Raw genomic sequence first — 19,505 nt, 5'->3', positions numbered from 1 at the left:
GGCTCATCTGTGCACCTTTTGTCAGTGATTTTTTTTTTTGGGGGGGGGGGATGTAGATCTATATTTATTGGGATGCTTTAGTGGTGTTTACTGTTTTTTTGTTTTTATTTTCAAGCCCTTCTTAAGTTTATGTTCACAGCATTCTAGAATACTGTATATAAGAGCCAGGCTGCTGTGTATAACATAAAAAACACTTTTATAATACCTAAGGGGCGGTCCGGTCCGATGGGTGTCACTGCTCTCCTTTCCGGTGCCTCCTCTCTGCAGTGACTGCCATCCTCCTTCTGAGGCCCGTGTGCATGACGCCTCCTACGTCATGCACACTAGCAGACATTGAGGTCCTGCGCAGGCGCACTTTGATCTTCCCTACTCAGGGCAGATTAAAGTATTGTAGTGCGCCTGCGCGGGAGGTCTTTAACCATTCCTCGCACCTGCGCTTTTTAATACTTTCACCTTCCCTAATCAGGGCAGCACAAAGTGCGCGTGCGCAGGGCGGCAATGTCTATTTGTGTGGATGACAGACTCGTCATCCACACTAGGCTGGGTAGAAGTAGGACGGAGATTGCAGCAGAGAGAAGGTGCCGGACCCGAGAGCAGCGACATCCATCGAACCGGACCTTCCCACTAAGTATTATAAAGTGATTTTTACGTTCTGCACAGAAGCCTGACCTCTTACATACAGTATTCTGGAATGCTGTATATAAGAGCTCAGTGGTGGTGGCCACAGCTTAGTCACCAAATCTGATGACAGGTTCCCTTTTTAAGGGTGTGTTCACACGGCCGTATAAATTGGACCAAAGTGCACTTGACAGTCTGGTAGCTGCTTCAGAAAAAAGATGCAGCAATAATGCAAAGTGTGACTATAGCCTTATGTTGCTTGTGGACCTGCAAGTTCAGAGCTCAGTGGAAATTCCAGGTAGAACCACACAACCTTCTCTTAGGGGGTGCGTTCGGATGGCCGTATAAATTGGACCAAAATTAGGAACACAGTGCATGGCAGGTCTCTCTGACCCGAGCGTGGCAGGTCTCTCTGACCCGAGCGTGGCAGGTCTCTCGGACCCGAGCGTGGCAGCTTCATACAAATATAGGATGCTGTGACGCTTTAGTCCGGTAACCCAGCAGCCAGTCTGTGCATTGTGGTCTGAATGCACCCTAAGGATAATGACACCTTCAGGACATGTTTTGTTTTGGTGTTTTTTGTTTTTTTGTTTGTTTTTTTACAAAAATGCATTTGTTTTTGGTGAATATTGATTTGGACTTTGACGTTATTTCGCTTTTAACGTATTTCAATTAATTTGGTCTAATGCTTTGCGGGCGGGCAGGGGATGATTAGTTGACCAGTCCCCATGTGGATCAAAGGTCCGTTTTTAATGGATTGGGCTTGATTCCTTTAGCCAGTCTCATCTCTAAACCAAAGCTGCCCCTCCACCCCCCACCCCCCCAAAAAAAAGCAAAATTCATCAGTCTGGACAATAAACAATTTATTACCAATATGAATACAGCTACTGGTGCACTGATGTACCATCGTAATATTGTGATGAGGTGGAAGGTTTTTTTTTTTTATTTTTTTGTCACATACGATTTTTTTTATTTTTTTTTTTTTATTTTTTTGTGTCTGGTTCTTTTGTGATATTTGCAATAAGATTCGGTTGGCAAGAAAGGGTCCTAACACTGCAGACTACCGGATAAATTACTCTTGAGGTCATCCTAATAAAGCAAATAGCTCACATTTCTCATTTTTTTGTTTTGATCCATAACTACTACTAAATGAAAAATAATACATTTAAATAAGCAAATATATCATACAAAAAAGAAAAAAAAAAAAAAAGGCTGACGAATCTCTGTGTGCAAAGTCAGATGAAGTCTAAAAAATAAAATCCCCAAATGTCAAATGTTTTGAATAAATTTTTTTTTTTTTTTTTCTTTCATGGTAAGACTTTAAAGCAAAATCCAAGGCTGCAAGCTTCAAAGTGTGTCTGCTACGGGGATAGGAACAGAGTGCAGGTGCAGTCCCCTTAATTCAGTGACCATCTGAACACGCCAATCATCAGCCCTGCTTGGACTCCGCCGTACATTCCCGAACCGGACCGCTCCTTCCATTATGTTGTACTAATTCTGCTCAGTTCCTGCCTGATAGCTGGAAAGAAAAGAGCACAAACAGCCTGATTAGTGAGATCAGTGTGCACCCTGCTTATCTTGGCTCCAGCAATACAAGATCATTCTAGGCACAGGTTCTGTAACACTGAGAGGGATTTATTAATGGCCTAAAGCTATGTTCACACTAGAAAAATGATTTTTCTTAAATTTCTTGAGTGAAGGATTAGCGCACCTGTGTTAAAAAACGCACCGATAACGCAGGTGCGTTTTTGTTTTTTTTTTTTTTAGGTTAGTTCCTGTGTTTTTTAATGCCTTTATAGCAATAAAGCACATTGAAAATGAAAAAAAAAATAAAAAGATAGAGGGAGAGAAGAGAGATATTTAAGGGAATAGAGGGATAGATATTCCAGCTTTATTTATGATGTTTGTGTTTCTACACACACACACTTCTCGCGGCCGGTAATGTGGGGGAGCCGCATTCAGCGGCTCACTGAACGAGGCTGCAGCAGGGCTGGAAGAGCCGCGGGACATCGCTGTGGATTACGTCGGAGCTGTGTTCGGGAGGGGTTAATAAAGTGGTGACAGAGGGGGCTTTTTGTCTTTTATTCAAAATAAAGGATTTTTCGGTGTGTGTTTTTCTTTACTTTCACTTACAGATTAGTAATGGCATGTCATAGATGCTGCCATTACTAATCTTGGACTTAGTGGCAGCTATTAGTTGCCGTTAACTCCATATTACCGTGATTGCCACCGCATCACGGCAACAGGTAGAGCCGGAACACTCCGGGACTGCCGCATAATGGATGCGACCGTCCCGGGGCAGCTGCGGGCTGATATTCTTGGCTGTGGGTGGGGGGTGCATTAACCATGGCCCTCGCCCTCCCCAGCCTGAGAATACCGGGCAGCCGCTGCTGTGTGCTTACCCAGCTGGACGGTAAAAAATACAGTGGACCCACGTTTTTTTTGTTTTTTTTTTTTTTATATGTACGTTTGATTTCTGTGTGTGTGTGTGTGTGTGTGTGCATTATATATGTATGTGTCTGTGTGTGAGTGTGAGATCACTACTTTCTGCCAACACTGAAAATGGAGGAACTTTCTCTTCCTGTCCTAGTGACATCACTTCCCTGCAAAACGCAGGGCAGGGATATACACTATGTCCCGAAAACTCGAAATAACGTGGGAATAATGCACCTAACTTGCTACCTGCGTTATTCCTGCGCTATTTCATGATTACATTACAGTCAATGGAGTGAAATAATCGCAGGTACCTGCAGAAAATAAGTGACATGCTCATTCTTTTTTCTCAAGAAAATCTACTGAAAGAATTTTCTTAACAAAAAAACGCAGTGTGCGCACAGCCAATTTTTTTTGCCATAGGTTTTGCTGGGGAATGTCTGCAGAAAGGTTACAAGAATTTCTCAAGAAATTTCTGCACCAAAAACGCAGGTCAAAAACGCAGTGTGTGAACAAAGCCTTAACCCATTTTTTGTGAAGTTTTCTAGTTTTCCAATGGTGTTGGCAACTTTTTAACAAGTGGGTGTGGCCTACAATGGCTTTTAATTAGCATAAGTGACCGTGAAAATCTAGGCCAGCCATGTTTAACTTATAAGTGCACAATCCTATATATGATCCAACATTTATGAGGAGGGGGACGCGGCAGGTCCTGACCTGTGAGGTCACGAGTCTTCTCCGCAGGAGACCGTTGCAGCCTGTGCCCACAATCTGGGTTCAGGAGCGCTGTGTTCTCGCACTTGTGTTCTCCCTACAGTAGACGCTTGCGACTCCACAGCAAAGAATTGACAAGCCACACCGCAGGTCAGTTTTTGCTGCGGGCCGTACACGCACTGTGGGCATAGGATTTCTAGAAATCACATCCACTGTGCTTGTCCTGTACATCTGAACACAGCTGAAGCATGCTGTGTCCAAACGCAGCTAACACTGATCTTGAGCACATATCCTAATAGGTGCGGAGGTTGTACCTGCCCCTAGAGCCCAGGGTCCCAAAACGTCCTTTTTCCCATTTGAGTAAACTAAAGCCCCCCCCCCACCATCACCATTAAAGTAATGTCAGCCAACATCAATGGGTTTGGCCAATGGCTCCGGACAATTGGTTGTGGGGGGAGATACTGATTCGGCATCTACAATTGTTTGGAGGAGGAATAGTATGAAGACCCTCCATAGTTGGGGACTTAAAGGCGCTTTTACGTTGAGATTCAAAATCTTCAAAGAACCCCAAGTTCTTTGTAGTGTAAGATTAAAAATTACAGATTGTCAGATCCTAAAAATTATGGATTATCAGCATCTGATACAATGGGGTCTGTCATTTTCTTGGAGGAAATTTTCGGAACTGTGGTAGGAAAATATTTAGTAAAATTCCCTCTAGAACAATTTAGTTGCTGTAGTAAATTGTAGTCTTTACTGCAGGCTGTAAGTGAAGTGGTCTTGGTTTGGCTGCTGGTGCCATCTAGTGGTCAACATGAATATTACATTTCTAACAATACTGTGATCCAAGCAAGAAATAGACTAGCAAGAATGCACTTACCATCGATAATCTCTTCTTTGACTTTATGTAACTCTCTAACAACTTCCTCTAGTATTTCCTATTAAAAAAAAAAAAAAAATCAAATGTTAAGAATTACTTTTAACATAGATCCTATAGAAGAAAATCTAGAAACGTTTTCCTATAAACCTATATACAAATCTTATGAGACATGAGCTCTTGGGATCTAGAATCCAGTAGCTCACGGTCGCCCCCTACATGGCTTGTGCTGCTGTGTGGCATTGTGGGAGATGTAGTTCAGCATGTGATCGTGGGGAAATGTCTATCAACTGATATGCAAAACCGGAGATCTGGGACCTAAAGCAGATGAGCTGCGAGGAGCTTTTAAATATCTAGGTTTTCAGTTCTTCGATCTGACTTTTCAGGGTTTCAATAGGCTCAGAATACTTCTCGCAGCAGCAGATTTGCTACAATTGTATCCAGTCTAGACAATCCTCTGAAAGCAAACTACAACAGAGAGCTGATCAACCCGGACGTCGGACTAATGCGTTACAGTAAATTATTGATGCTTTTTTTGGGGTTCTGTAGATTCCACTGTAACAGCCCTGCAGCTCTGATAAGTACTAGGTTTCAGCCTCTGGAGGTAAACAAAAGGGTTTCCATTTACTAAAAGCAAGCCGAGATCTTGCCTATAGAGAGAAAAAGAAGACATAAGGTGATATGAGGACGGCCACCGCTTGTACTCACTTGCTTCATTCGGTCGAAATCTAAGGCGTCCGTCGATACGTCATTGCTGCTGTTTACAGGCTTCATCCTGCTCAGAAATGTAAGGGTTAAAAATGGTCATGATGGGCTAGACTACAACTCTCATCAGGGTTATTTTCAACTCTTCAATACCAGTGGTCCAGACAATTTATTCAGTACTAAGGCACAGGATCAGAAAAAGCAGGGGAGCAGTCTTCCCAAAACGGCACCACCCCTATATATGGGTTGTGTCTGATATTGCAGCAGTGAATGGTGCTCAGCTGCAATACTAGACACAACCTATGGTCTGGTGTGGTGCTGTTCTTGGAAGAGAGCAGACTTGTTTTTCTATTTCACGGCGGCTCTATAGTTAAATTGGAAAGTACTTGAGCCCTGGGTGGTCTGAACACAGTATGGGACTATTTTGGGTCATCCACTGGTGGAGTGAGCTCTGTGAGCCACTAACGTAATATACTGTAATTTTTGGGCAGCCTATGGCTGGGTTGTAAGGCAGTATTATGTGGGCACTGTGGCAATTTTTGGGTTGCCTACATTTTTTTTTTTTTTTTTTAAGGTTCCATATTACAGTACTGTATGGTGGTAGTAATTGTATACCATAAGACAGTATAATAAGAATAGTGATCAGTGAGCACTACTATGCCTGGGTGCTCGGTACTGGTAACTAGTGATGAGCAGGAACAACCATGCTTGGGTACTCAGTATTCGTAACTAGTGATGAGTGGGAACTACCATGCTCAGGTGCTTAGTACTAGTGATGAGCGAGCACTACCATGCTTGGGTGCTTGGTACTAGTAACTAGTGATGAGCGGGCACTACTATGCTCAGGTGCTCAGTACTCGTAACTAGTGATGAGCGGGCACTACCATGCTTGGGTGCTTGGTACTAGTAACTAGTGATGAGCGAGCACTACCATGCTCAGGTGCTCTGTACTAGTAACTAGTGATGAGCGAGCACTACCATGCTCAGTACTCGTAACCAGCAGTTGGATGCTCAGATAGATGCAATTCGAGAACCAGAGTATAATGGAAGTCATTAGGAGACTAAATCATTTTTATGAGAAATCTTCTGGAAAGATGCTTGAGTCCCCCATTGACTTTCATTATACTTGGGTACTCAAGTCGTGCCCCTTCAAGCGTTTGACTGCTGATTGAGTACTGAGCACATGAGCATGGTAGTGCCGCTCATCACTAGTTACGAGTACTGAGCACGGTGGTGCCCGCTCATCACAAGTTGCAAGTACTGAGCACAAGAGCATGGTAGTGCCCGCTCATCACTAGTTGCGAGTACCCGAGCATGGTAGTGCCCGCTCATCACTAGTTGCGAGTACCCGAGCATGGTAGTGCCCGCTCATCACTAGTTGCGAGTACCCGAGCATGGTGGTGCCCGCTCATCACTAGTTACGAGTACTGAGCACCTGAGCATGGTAGTGCCCGCTCATCACTAATTACGAGTACTGAGCACCTGAGCATGGTAGTGCCCGCTCATCACTAGTTACGAGTATCGAGAACCCGAGCATGGTAGTGCCCGCTCATCACTAGTTACGAGTACTGAGAACCCGAGCATAGTGGTGCCCGCTCATCACTAGTTATGAATACTGAGCACCCGAGCATGGTAGTGCCCGCTCATCACTAGTTCCGAGTACCGAGCACCCGAACATGGTAGTGCCCGCTCATCACTAGTTACCAGTACAGAGCACCCGAGCATGGTAGTGCTCGCTCATCACTAGTTAAGAGTACTGAGAACCCGAGCATGGTAGTGCCTGCTGGTCAGTACAGATGAACACTGTCTAATGGTATTTTCTATATACTACTATATGGTTGTGTTGTATTATATCTTAAAATTGCTGCAGCTAATGGCTCAATGTCCAGACACATTTTTTATTGCTCCAGTTTTAAGTTTAGTAGGTTTATAAGAGCTTGATAGACTCCTAAGTTAACACCAGATGCTGGCTGTGTAATACAGCAGGCGCCTGTAATGTGTGGTGCAGGCTCTGATGCAGAGCCTGCGCTATAAGCCCGCTGCCTGATGTAATTGCACATTGTCTTGCAGGAAGGGGTTAAAGTCACATCCATACATATATTTGATGTGATGTTACACTATGCACAGGTTGGTCGCTGTATACAGCCCCTGTACCCTATGTACACGCTGGGTGTTAGTGGGCCTCAGACCTGTCTGACAGTAACTGTTGTCCATAACAACCACTCAGAGCTTAGCTTCCATTTTACCAGAGTAACCAATCACAGAGCTCAGTTTCTATTTCACCCAATGAGAGCTCTGCTTTCTTTTTACCTCAGCAGTGTAAGAAATGCCTGAGCCCGTTGTCTCCCTCCTGTCAGTTTCTCTGTGGAGGGCGGTGTGTTGTGTGTGAGTACAACAAGGTGTATATTATGTATATTATATTTTAATAGTGAGATGTACACAGTCACTCACAGAAGCGTGAAACTGCTCTGCTGGGTCATTTCTGTTGAAATAACGGCAAAATATATGGTGGAAGTGGCGTGACAAAGGATCCTCGTCCATAAATGGGCACATTGCGTGTTCAGACGCCCGTGTTACAGACGACCACAAGGGAATTATGAAAATTTAGAGGGATTAAGCAGCTCAGGAGAACAACATGGTGCCGTGTACTGAGATCTCTCCATCTGAAGAGTGTCAGCGGTGAATGGGTTACAGGTGGGGGACAAACATGGGTGCGGGGGATGGTGATTGCCTGATGGGTATGATGGACCAGTACTGTTAATGTATGTACACAGTGACTGCACCAGTAGAATAGTGAGTGCAGCTCTGGAGTATAATACAGGATGTAACTCAGGATCAGTAATGTATGTACACAGTGACTGCACCAGCAGAATAGTGAGTGCAGCTCTGGAGTATAATACACGATGTAACTAGGGATCCGTAATGTAATGTATGTACACAGAGATTGCACCAGCAGAACAGTGAGTGCAGCTCTGGAGTATAATACAGGATGGAACTCGGGATCCGTAATGTATGTACACAGTGACTGCACCAGCAGAATAGTGAGTGCAGCTCTGGAGTATTATACAGGATGTAACTCAGGATCAGTAATGTAATGTATGTACACAGTGACTGCACCAGCAGAATAGTGAGTGCAGCTCTGGAGTATAATACAGGAGGTAACTCAGGATCAGTAATGTATATACACAGAGACTGCACCAGCAGAATAGTGAGTGCAGCTCTGGAGTATAATACAGGAGGTAACTCAGGATCAGTAATGTAATGTATGTACACAGTGACTGCACCAGCAGAATAGTGAGTGCAGCTCTGGAGTATAATACAGGAGGTAACTCAGGATCAGTAATGTATATACACAGAGACTGCACCAGCAGAATAGTGAGTGCAGCTCTGGAGTATAATACAGGAGGTAACTCAGGATCAGTAATGTAATGTATGTACACAGAGACTGCACCAGCAGAATAGTGAGTGCAGCTCTGGAGTATAATACAGGAGGTAACTCAGGATCAGTAATGTAATGTATGTACACAGAGACTGCACCAGCAGAATAGTGAGTGCAGCTCTGGAGTATTATACAGGATGTAACTCAGGATCAGTAATGTAATGTATGCACACAGAGACTGCACCAGCAGAATAGTGAGTGCAGCTCTGGAGTATAATTCAGAATCCGTGGAAGATAAGTAATGTATGTACAGATGACCTTTTATTATTTCCATAGAAAAATTGATGTTGGAGGTAGGTCTGTATTACCCACTAGTCTGTGAAGAGGACATATAAAAAAGAAAAATGCGTTTGTGCTACAACACCGACCATTAGCGGCACAGACACACGAGGATGAGTTGGCACAGCATAAGATGATGATGACAGAGCTGTGTTTGGCATTGCTACCTAGAGCGTGACTGATATTGTATGAGGCTCTTAGCTTCCGGGCTCTTCACCACCGATGGGCTTCAATAGTGATGGAATGAGAGTGCGTGAATAGGGCGCACTACAAGATACAGATCATGTATGGAGACTCCAGCTGGAGCGGACACTCACCTGGACAGTAATGAGGGCACAGGTTTTTCCACTGAATTACTTCTTTCCCATGGTTTTTTACCCAAGTCTGTAATAAGATACCATGATTAGATAAGAACCGGGCCGTGGTAATTCTCTGTCCATTTAGTGGAGGCTTTAAAGGGTTTTACCATGAACAAATTTAGGAGCTGTGCTATGATCAGACCATGTCCCTGTACGGTCAGACACGGCCATTATACTGCACATAGCAGGGGCACATTTATAAGATTATCTCAGCACAGGAACATTTTTAAACAAAAAAAACATCCAATTGAGGCACTTATTATTCCAACATCTATTGATTCAAATTAACTATGTTCATGGGAAAACTCTTTTAAGTTCAAGCCTATGCAGGGGATTTGGATCTGAACATCAGAAAATCAGCGCTCCCACCACTGACCATAGACATCACAGACACTATGGAGAAATTAAACGTAGAATTAAAGTCACTAGCTGTTAATGGGGCATACGCCACTATGTGTGTAATGATGGCTCTAACAACCACCAAAAATATAAAATTAGGCCTAAATTGGTTGTGACACACAAATATTTCCATGGTCAGCACCATACTGAGCTGGTGTTAGAAAGAATGGAAGGATCTCGTGTGTGTACACACACACACACACACACACACACTCACTCACTCACTCACTCACTCACTCACTCACTCACTCACTCACTCACTCACTCACTCACTCACTATAGGTAAAATACCTGCAGAGTTCTGAGGTGTGGGACCCCGCGTGTTGGGGGAAGATGAGAGACTGGCATCTTCCTAAATATACAGGTTCATAGTAAAAAGAAAAAAAATAATATAGTTAATAGAATATAATCAAACCTTACAATCACAACATAATGTGAGATGAAACTGGGATAATGCTATAGACTGACATTATATATAGGAGATCTGGATAATTGGGAAGAACGAAGGCCTTAAAAACACTCACGTTTTGGCATTCATCTTCTTTTTTGTCCCCAGGTTTTTCTGTCTGTGACGCTGCTTTTCTTCTGCAACACATAAAAATATCAATATTGTTGTTTATAGACTATACCTACTATAATACTGCCCCTATGTACAATAATAACTAGTAAAATACTGCTCCTATGCACAAGAATATAACTACTATAATACTGCCCCCTATATACAAGAATATAACTACTATAACACTGCCCCTATGTACAAGAATATAACTACTATAATACTGCCCCTATGTACAAGAATATAACTACTATAATACTGCCCCTATGTACAAGAATATAACTAGTATAACAGTGCCCCTATGTAGAAGAATATAACTACTATAATACTGCCCCTATGTACAAGAATATAACTAGTATAACAGTGCCCCTATGTAGAAGAATATAACTACTATAATACTACCCCTATGTACAAGAATATAACTACTATAATACTGCCCCTATGTACAAGAATATAACTACTATAATACTGCCCCTATGTACAAGAATATAACTACTATAATACTGCCCCTATGTACAAGAATATAACTACTATAATACTGCCCCTATATACAAGAATATAACTACTATAACACTGCCCCTATGTACAAGAATATAACTACTATAACACTGCCCCTATGTACAAGAATATAACTACTATAATACTGCCCCTATGTACAAGAATATAACTACTATAATACTGCCCCTATGTACAAGAATATAACTAGTATAACAGTGCCCCTATGTACAAGAATATAACTACTATAATACTGCCCCCTATATCCAAGAATATAACTACTATAATACTGCCCCTATATCCAAGAATATAACTAGTATAATACTGCCCCTATATCCAAGAATATAACTAGTATAATACTGCTCCTATGTACAAGAATATAACTACTATAATACTGCTCCTATGTACAAGAATATAACTACTATAATACTGCCCCCTATGTACAAGAATATAACTAGTATAATACTGCCCCTATGTACAAGAATATAACTACTATAATACTGCCCCCTATATCCAAGAATATAACTACTATAATACTGCCCCTATATCCAAGAATATAACTAGTATAATACTGCCCCTATATCCAAGAATATAACTAGTATAATACTGCCCCTATGTACAAGAATATAACTACTATAATACTGCCCCTATGTACAAGAATATAACTACTATAATACTGCCCCTATGTACAAGAATATAACTAGTATAACAGTGCCCCTATGTACAAGAATATAACTACTATAATACTGCCCCCTATATCCAAGAATATAACTACTATAATACTGCCCCCTATATCCAAGAATATAACTAGTATAATACTGCCCCTATATCCAAGAATATAACTAGTATAATACTGCCCCTATATCCAAGAATATAACTAGTATAATACTGCCCCTATGTACAAGAATATAACTAGTATAACAGTGCCCCTATGTACAAGAATATAACTACTATAATACTGCCCCCTATATCCAAGAATATAACTACTATAATACTGCCCCTATATCCAAGAATATAACTAGTATAATACTGCCCCTATATCCAAGAATATAACTAGTATAATACTGCTCCTATGTACAAGAATATAACTACTATAATACTGCTCCTATGTACAAGAATATAACTACTATAATACTGCTCCTATGTACAAGAATATAACTAGTATAATACTGCCCCTATGTACAAGAATATAACTACTATAATACTGCCCCCTATATCCAAGAATATAACTACTATAATACTGCCCCTATATCCAAGAATATAACTAGTATAATACTGCCCCTATATCCAAGAATATAACTAGTATAATACTGCCCCTATGTACAAGAATATAACTACTATAATACTGCCCCTATGTACAAGAATATAACTAGTATAACAGTGCCCCTATGTACAAGAATATAACTACTATAATACTGCCCCCTATATCCAAGAATATAACTACTATAATACTGCCCCTATATCCAAGAATATAACTAGTATAATACTGCCCCTATATCCAAGAATATAACTAGTATAATACTGCTCCTATGTACAAGAATATAACTACTATAATACTGCTCCTATGTACAAGAATATAACTACTATAATACTGCTCCTATGTACAAGAATATAACTAGTATAATACTGCCCCTATGTACAAGAATATAACTACTATAATACTGCCCCCTATATCCAAGAATATAACTACTATAATACTGCCCCTATATCCAAGAATATAACTAGTATAATACTGCCCCTATATCCAAGAATATAACTAGTATAATACTGCCCCTATGTACAAGAATATAACTACTATAATACTGCCCCTATGTACAAGAATATAACTAGTATAACAGTGCCCCTATGTACAAGAATATAACTACTATAATACTGCCCCCTATATCCAAGAATATAACTACTATAATACTGCCCCTATATCCAAGAATATAACTAGTATAATACTGCCCCTATATCCAAGAATATAACTAGTATAATACTGCTCCTATGTACAAGAATATAACTACTATAATACTGCTCCTATGTACAAGAATATAACTACTATAATACTGCTCCTATGTACAAGAATATAACTAGTATAATACTGCCCCTATGTACAAGAATATAACTACTATAATACTGCCCCCTATATCCAAGAATATAACTACTATAATACTGCCCCTATATCCAAGAATATAACTAGTATAATACTGCCCCTATATCCAAGAATATAACTAGTATAATACTGCCCCTATGTACAAGAATATAACTACTATAATACTGCTCCTATGTACAAGAATATAACTACTATAATACTGCCCCCTATGTACAGGAATATAACTACTATAATACTGCTTACATCTATACTGGGATACAATGTTGGTAAAAGTAACAGCAATAAACTGATATTCTGATCTCAAATACTGATGAGAAGGATATGTTATAAACTCCTGAAATGACAATATGAACTTAATTCTTTAAGACTTTCTTAGAGAACTGAACCTTTTTGCCAGCAGTTTATTCATTTCCTCCATTAATCCCCCTCCTCCACTTCCGCTGCTTGTTCGATTGGCATCAGTCTTGGAAGCTCCGCAGGGACTAGAACTTCCTGAACCATCTTCTGGCTTCAAGAAGAAAATATATTTAAAAAAAAAAAAAAATAGATGAAGAAAAAAATGACAGTGACTTTTTTAGATTCAGCGTTTTGAATTGTATGAAACGTCCATTTCTTGGCCTCGGAGGTATAGCGCGATGTCTCAATATGATGAGGTTATAGTGAATGAACATATAAGTGTCTCACCCGTTGTACTTTCCTTAGTTTGGCACCGGCCAGAGCTGCAGCCAGCCCGGACGCTGGGCTGTCTTCATATACCACCCCTTGGCTTCCCCCAGCTGGTAGTGGAGGGGCAGGTGGCGGGGTAGATCCTGATGGCGGTAGAAGAACGGGTGGTGGCGGTGGTGGAGGTCCACTGGATTGAGCAGGTCCTGCCCCAACTGAAGCTACCATAGTTGTAGAAGAAGGATGGCCAGGAGGGAGCATGGGACCTTCAAAAATAAAATAATGTCTTCATTAGGTAAGGGGCTAGTGACGGATCAGTCATTAACTGCTTACTGACAGCTTCCTTGTAGAAACAGGACTTTTTGTTCTACAATGTAAAATATAAAGAAAAAAAAAAGTGAATGCTTGAGAAAAAAAAGTAATTAAGAGACATAGAGATGCTAGGTTAGCTTATAGTATAGGCAATGTTAAAGCTGGGGCATAAATATTTTATAATGGGGTTAAAAATAGTAAGAAACTTCTCTTTGCTACAATAAATAATATACGATCTGTAGGTAAACGTCTTACATCTATGAAGTAGAAATATAACCCCCTCACCGGGGACAAGGGGGCAGACCTGAACATGGCTTCAAGATGAGCAGTGATCTAATGGAAACACTAGATTGGCGCTTTCACATACTAACTATACTAAATAGGAATATTAATAATTAAACACAACTTTTGGACATCTATGGATGACTAAATCAGAGGAGTGACACAAATTGCAATAAAAAACAATATTTATTAGTATTCATAAAACAACTGAAATTTTAGCATAAAGGTACCGAATAAATAGAGAGACACAAGCAGGAGATCAACTGAGTCCCTATAGTAAATCACAAAATTGCAACTGGGACATTCACGAAAAAGCCATTGCGAAACACGTGTCGGAGTGTGAGGGTCACGGCAGGTCACTATCTTCCAGGTGATGTAATCGAATTTGATATTATTCTATTCCCTGTTTGTCTATTCCTTACTCACGCAACCGACTCAAAGACTTCTCCCGAGCATCCCCAGTCTTCTGGAACTCGCTGCCTCAACACGTCAGACTATCCCCTATCCTTGCAAGCTTCAAACGGAACCTGAAAACCCATCTGTTCAGAAATGCCTATAATCTACAATGACCTCACTGCTTCACTATCGTGCGGAGCCGCCGCCTGACCACCGAGCGGGGCTGCCGCTCGACCACCGAGCGGGGCTGCCGCCCGACCACCGAGCGGGGCTGCCGCTCGACCACCGAGCGGGGCTGCTGCCCGACCACCGAGCGGAGCCGCCGCCCGACCAACCTACACCCCACCGACTGTCTCCTTCCCCAAAATTCTATAGATTGTAAGCCTGCAAGGGTAGGGCCCTCTTCCCTCTGTACTAGTCTGTCTACTGTAACTTGTATATGTATTCTGTATGTAACCCATTCTCATGTACAGCACCATGGAATTAATGGTGCTCTATAAATAAATAATAATAATAATACTTAAATAACGTGCATTTTTTCTGCATTCTGTTTGCGCTTCCCATGTATTTATATATTGTGCTTAGCACACGTGTCTCTTGTGCACTTTTCTGTTGTGTGAGGAACCCCATATCCACATACCCTTTTACTTATTTATTTTTATGGGAATTATTTATGGATGGGGTGCCCATAAGTGAAAATTAATTCTCTTTAATCTACATGGGTATTAGCGCAAACGGGACCAGAGAACTGCACTTGTGATTGATGAACGGATATTTGGCCCCAGTTTAAAATATATTTACCTGGATTTTGGTGTGAATGTCCCAGTTGCAATTTTGTGATTTACTATAGGGACTCAGTTGATCTCCTGCTTGTGTCTCTCTATTTATTCGGTACCTTTATGCTAAAATTTTAATTGTTTTATGAATACTAATAAACATTGTTTTTTATTGCAATTTGTGTCACTCCTCTGATTTGGTCATCCATAGATGTCCAAAAGTGGTGTTTAATTCTGCTGTTTGGAGGGCTATATGCCAATTGTTAGGACATGAGGTTGTTAATAGGAATATTAATGTCGGAATTAGGCCACACTCAGGATTTGGTCAATATTTTATCTCTGTATTTGTAATCCAAAATCAGGAGTGGAACAATCAGAGGAAAATTGTAATAGAGACATAGACACCACTTCTAGTTCGCGCTTACAAGTACTGATATAAAATACTGACCAAATACTGAATGTGTGAACATGGCCTTACTATAATTGCCCCGGCAGACTACACAGGTTATATTTAATGACACAAATAGGACAGCTGCATGTGGCTACTACAATATATTTTTTTTCCTACTTGATGGTGTTTTCCATTTTTAGGAAAGTGGAGACCCAGACACATTAGAATAACACAGTGGGTCCTCGCCCTCTCCGGCTCGGTGCTTTGGCTGCAGTGTTTTACCATCACATTAGCATTATATCTAATTATTGAGCTCAGCAGTTATGCCGAAGTAGACTGCACAAGCCCCTGAGCACTGAACACGGCAGCCAAAACACCAAAACCAGGGTGGCAGTGGGGAGCCAGCGCTGAACCCGGGGAGGATGACTACCCAACCCGTTCATTTTAGAGTATTTGGGGTCCACGTTCCTATACTGGAAAACACTTCTAACAGGACACGGGCACCTCGAAGGATATTATTTAAATGCATAAGCAAAAATAAATGCATTTAACTAATAAGCAAAACACAGGTGACAGGTTTGACTTATTCTAATGTCCTTTTAGATTTTCAGTGCTTTTGCATGCAGAGCAATGTATTCTTTTAATCAGACACCCTTATGGGAAACATTATTGCATTTCGGGGTGTGTGCACATATATTATATACACCACTTATGTACACACAATCAAATACAGACTGCTCAACTTTGAAATTGTAATATCAAGAATGAAAAGTTGTGTAATTCTGGAAATCACAGGATGGATAAACATTTTACTACAACTGATGAAACATTTTCAAAACCTCTCTATTTATTTAGTACGGAGCACTGGCGTACACAGACAAGAAAGCCCCTGTGCAAGAATATACAGTGTGTCCACCCATATCCTGTCCACCGCCAGTAACTGGAGAACGGTGGCAGCTAGCAGCTATAGGCATAGAAGTGGTGTCTAGGTATAGTAAAGTAGCCATGCACTACGCAATGAAACCACCTATAGCGCCACCTGGTGGAAAACAACGGAGTTAGCATTTTTATCTCGAAAACAGAACGAGATAGAGAAAAAAAGTGAATTACAAAGTTGTAGGGCATCATCAATTCAATATGAATCGATACCTTGCATACAGAAATTCTCAAGTTAATGGCGGTGGACAAGATAAGGTTGGACACACTGTATAGGTCCTTTGCAGCCCAAGAGCTCATAAAAATGCAATATAACACCTGCTTTGGAGGTATAAATGGGCCACCTTACCTCTTGGGCCCCTGTGTGACTCCACAGGTTGCACCAATGGTATGTGCACCCCGGTACGGAGTATGAGCGCCCCGTTTAGAAGTCCTGGCATTTACAGCCTTTGCAGCTATCAATGAGGGAGCAAGAAGCACAAGCAACATGCAGCCTGGTTTTGTTGGGTTTAATTACTGGTGAAGGGACTATTCAGAGAAATGGTTGCACCACTGATTCCATGACCAATCAATGCCACACTGTGTTGTTCATGTACCTGGCATTAAGTCTGGAAGGGTCCGGCTACTGTACGCATGCCACCCCATATCATAATCCCGGGATAAGGACCAATGGGACATTTCCCTGTTAAATCCTCTTCATGGTATTGCATTGGACATCCATTAATAAGCTCATTGACAGCAGACAAGATGTGTAAGTGCAAGGATTTCTGCACGCGGCGCTTATACCGTACTTGATACTGAATAAATTGAGACATTTTGAAAAATTTGTTTCCATGTTTTTCATCATTTTGCATTTAATTAATGTATCTATCCATCCTGCGATTTCCATCATTCCATGACTTTCCCTCCTTGGTGTTGCAATTTCAATTTTGAGTGTATGTGTGCACATAGTATGGTGTTATATACAGTATGTGTGTGTATAGCATGATATGTGTGTGCAGCAATAGTAATAAACAACTCACAAAATGTAACACAGTTATATTGTGACAGTGTCGTCACTGCTCGTGGATGTTACTATGCCGTCCCGGTCTCACGTCCTGAGGAATACATATAGTAACCTGAAGTCATGCGATCTACATTATGCAATAAAATGTTCCCACAGTTGTGCCTCTGACATAAACTGAAGACTTGCAATTAAGTTAGGACCCCTACTCCTACCCACCACTATTTGCCATTATCAATCTTTTATGGTAACCTTAGGTGTTTATGTTAAATACTTCTACAATTGCTCTGGTTTTCTTTAGTGATCTTGCTATAATCTTGACTCATATATTCCAATCACACTTTGCTGTCTCTGACCTCTTAAGGCTGGTTTCACACTACGTCTTTTTAACATCCGTCCTTAACGTTATTTTAGCGGACAAGCGGATCCAGTGCAAATGCGTTTTCATTTCAATGCATTTGCAATGGACTCGCGTTAACATCCGTTCACCTGCGTTTGCGTGCGTTATAGTGAGGATCCAGTGACTTGCAGTTTTTTAACATGTTTCAAAAACGCTACTTGTAGCGTTTTTGAGCTCCGTCCAAATACTGCAAATTGCTGGATCCTGACTATAACGCACGCAAACGCAGGTGAACGCTGGCGTACTGATAGACAGGATCCTGCTTTTGTACTGAGCATGCCCAGAAAGTACTGAGCATGCCCAGAACCAGTCTCGCGTGATCTGTCTATCTCTCTACTCCCTCCCTCACCCTCTCTCTCTCTATCTCTGTCTTTCCCCCTCCCTCTCTCTCCCACCTGAGAGCTGCGGACACTCGTAACCAAGGTAAATATCGCGTAACCACTTCTCTTAGTTACCCGATGTTTACGTTGGTAACGTGTGCAGGCAGCCCTGCTCCTAGCAGCTGCAGACACTCGTAACCAAGATAAATATCGGGTATCCAAGGCCGATGTTTACCTTGGTTACCAGCGTCTGCAGCTGTCAGAAGCCTCCTCCCAGTCTAGTTCCCCTCACTCCCGATCACATGACTCCAATGCCCGCCCCTAAACATCCAGTGCAGGATCCTGCAAAATAACATATGCGTTTGCATACGTTATTTGCTGTAAAAGCAGGATCCGTACTTCCGCTAAAAAAAACGTTTTCAGCGGATGTTAAAAAGACGTAGTGTGAAACTAGCCTTAGCTGCTTTCACACTACGTTTTTTTAACATGCGTCATGAACGTTTTTTTGCTGCAAAAGTGGATCCTGCTTTTACAGCAAAAAACGCATGCAAACGCATGTATTATTTTGCAGGATCCTGTCACTTTAAGTTTATGGGCGGGCATTGGAGTCATGTGATCGGGAGTGAGGGGAACTGAACGTGAAAGACTGGGAGCTGCTTCTGACAGCTGTGTAGCCTCGTAACCAAGGTAAACATCGGGTAACTTGCTTGGATACCCGATATTTATATTAGTTACGAGCGTCTGCAGCTGCTAGGAGCCGGGCTGCCTGCTCCCTGCACACGTAACCAACGTAAACATCGGGTAACTAAGACCGCGGTTACCCGATGTTTACCTTGGTTACAAGCGTCCTCCGCTCTCAGGCGGGGGAGAGAGGAGAGAGAGGGAGGGGGAGAGAGGGAGGGAAGAGAGAGGGGGAGAGAAGGAGGGGAAGTGAGGGAGGTGGAGAGAGAGGGGAGAGAGAGGGAAGGGGAAAGAAGGAGGGGGAGAGAGGGAAGGGAAGGGAGAGAGAGGGAGGGGAAGTGAGGGAGGTGGAGAGGGAGGTGGAGAGAGAGGGGGAGAGAGA

At 41.8% G+C, this 19,505-nt stretch overlaps 1 protein-coding gene across 4 annotated transcripts in view; it reads right to left on the bottom strand.

Moving 5' to 3' along the window:
- Nucleotides 1–1,460: 1,460 nt before the first annotated feature.
- EVL (Enah/Vasp-like) overlaps nucleotides 1,461–19,505 on the bottom strand; it is a 178,561-nt gene continuing 160,516 nt past the window's right edge. For all 4 annotated transcript variants that reach the window (XM_075330001.1, XM_075329999.1, XM_075330002.1 and 1 more), the window contains 8 exons: nucleotides 13,648–13,892; nucleotides 13,350–13,471; nucleotides 10,342–10,402; nucleotides 10,109–10,169; nucleotides 9,377–9,443; nucleotides 5,345–5,411; nucleotides 4,640–4,697; nucleotides 1,461–2,137 (listed from right to left, as the gene is read on the bottom strand). In XM_075330001.1, the coding sequence (XP_075186116.1) occupies nucleotides 2,100–2,137; nucleotides 4,640–4,697; nucleotides 5,345–5,411; nucleotides 9,377–9,443; nucleotides 10,109–10,169; nucleotides 10,342–10,402; nucleotides 13,350–13,471; nucleotides 13,648–13,892 (719 nt within the window). In that variant the 3' untranslated portion in view covers nucleotides 1,461–2,099. The remainder of the gene's footprint in view (nucleotides 2,138–4,639; nucleotides 4,698–5,344; nucleotides 5,412–9,376; nucleotides 9,444–10,108; nucleotides 10,170–10,341; nucleotides 10,403–13,349; nucleotides 13,472–13,647; nucleotides 13,893–19,505) is intronic.

The sequence above is a fragment of the Anomaloglossus baeobatrachus genome, chromosome 12, assembly GCF_048569485.1.
Source record: "Anomaloglossus baeobatrachus isolate aAnoBae1 chromosome 12, aAnoBae1.hap1, whole genome shotgun sequence".
Lineage (NCBI taxonomy): Eukaryota > Metazoa > Chordata > Amphibia > Anura > Aromobatidae > Anomaloglossus > Anomaloglossus baeobatrachus.
The sequence above is the reverse complement of the archived record's forward strand: the minus strand, read 5'-3'. Positions and strand labels throughout refer to the sequence as shown.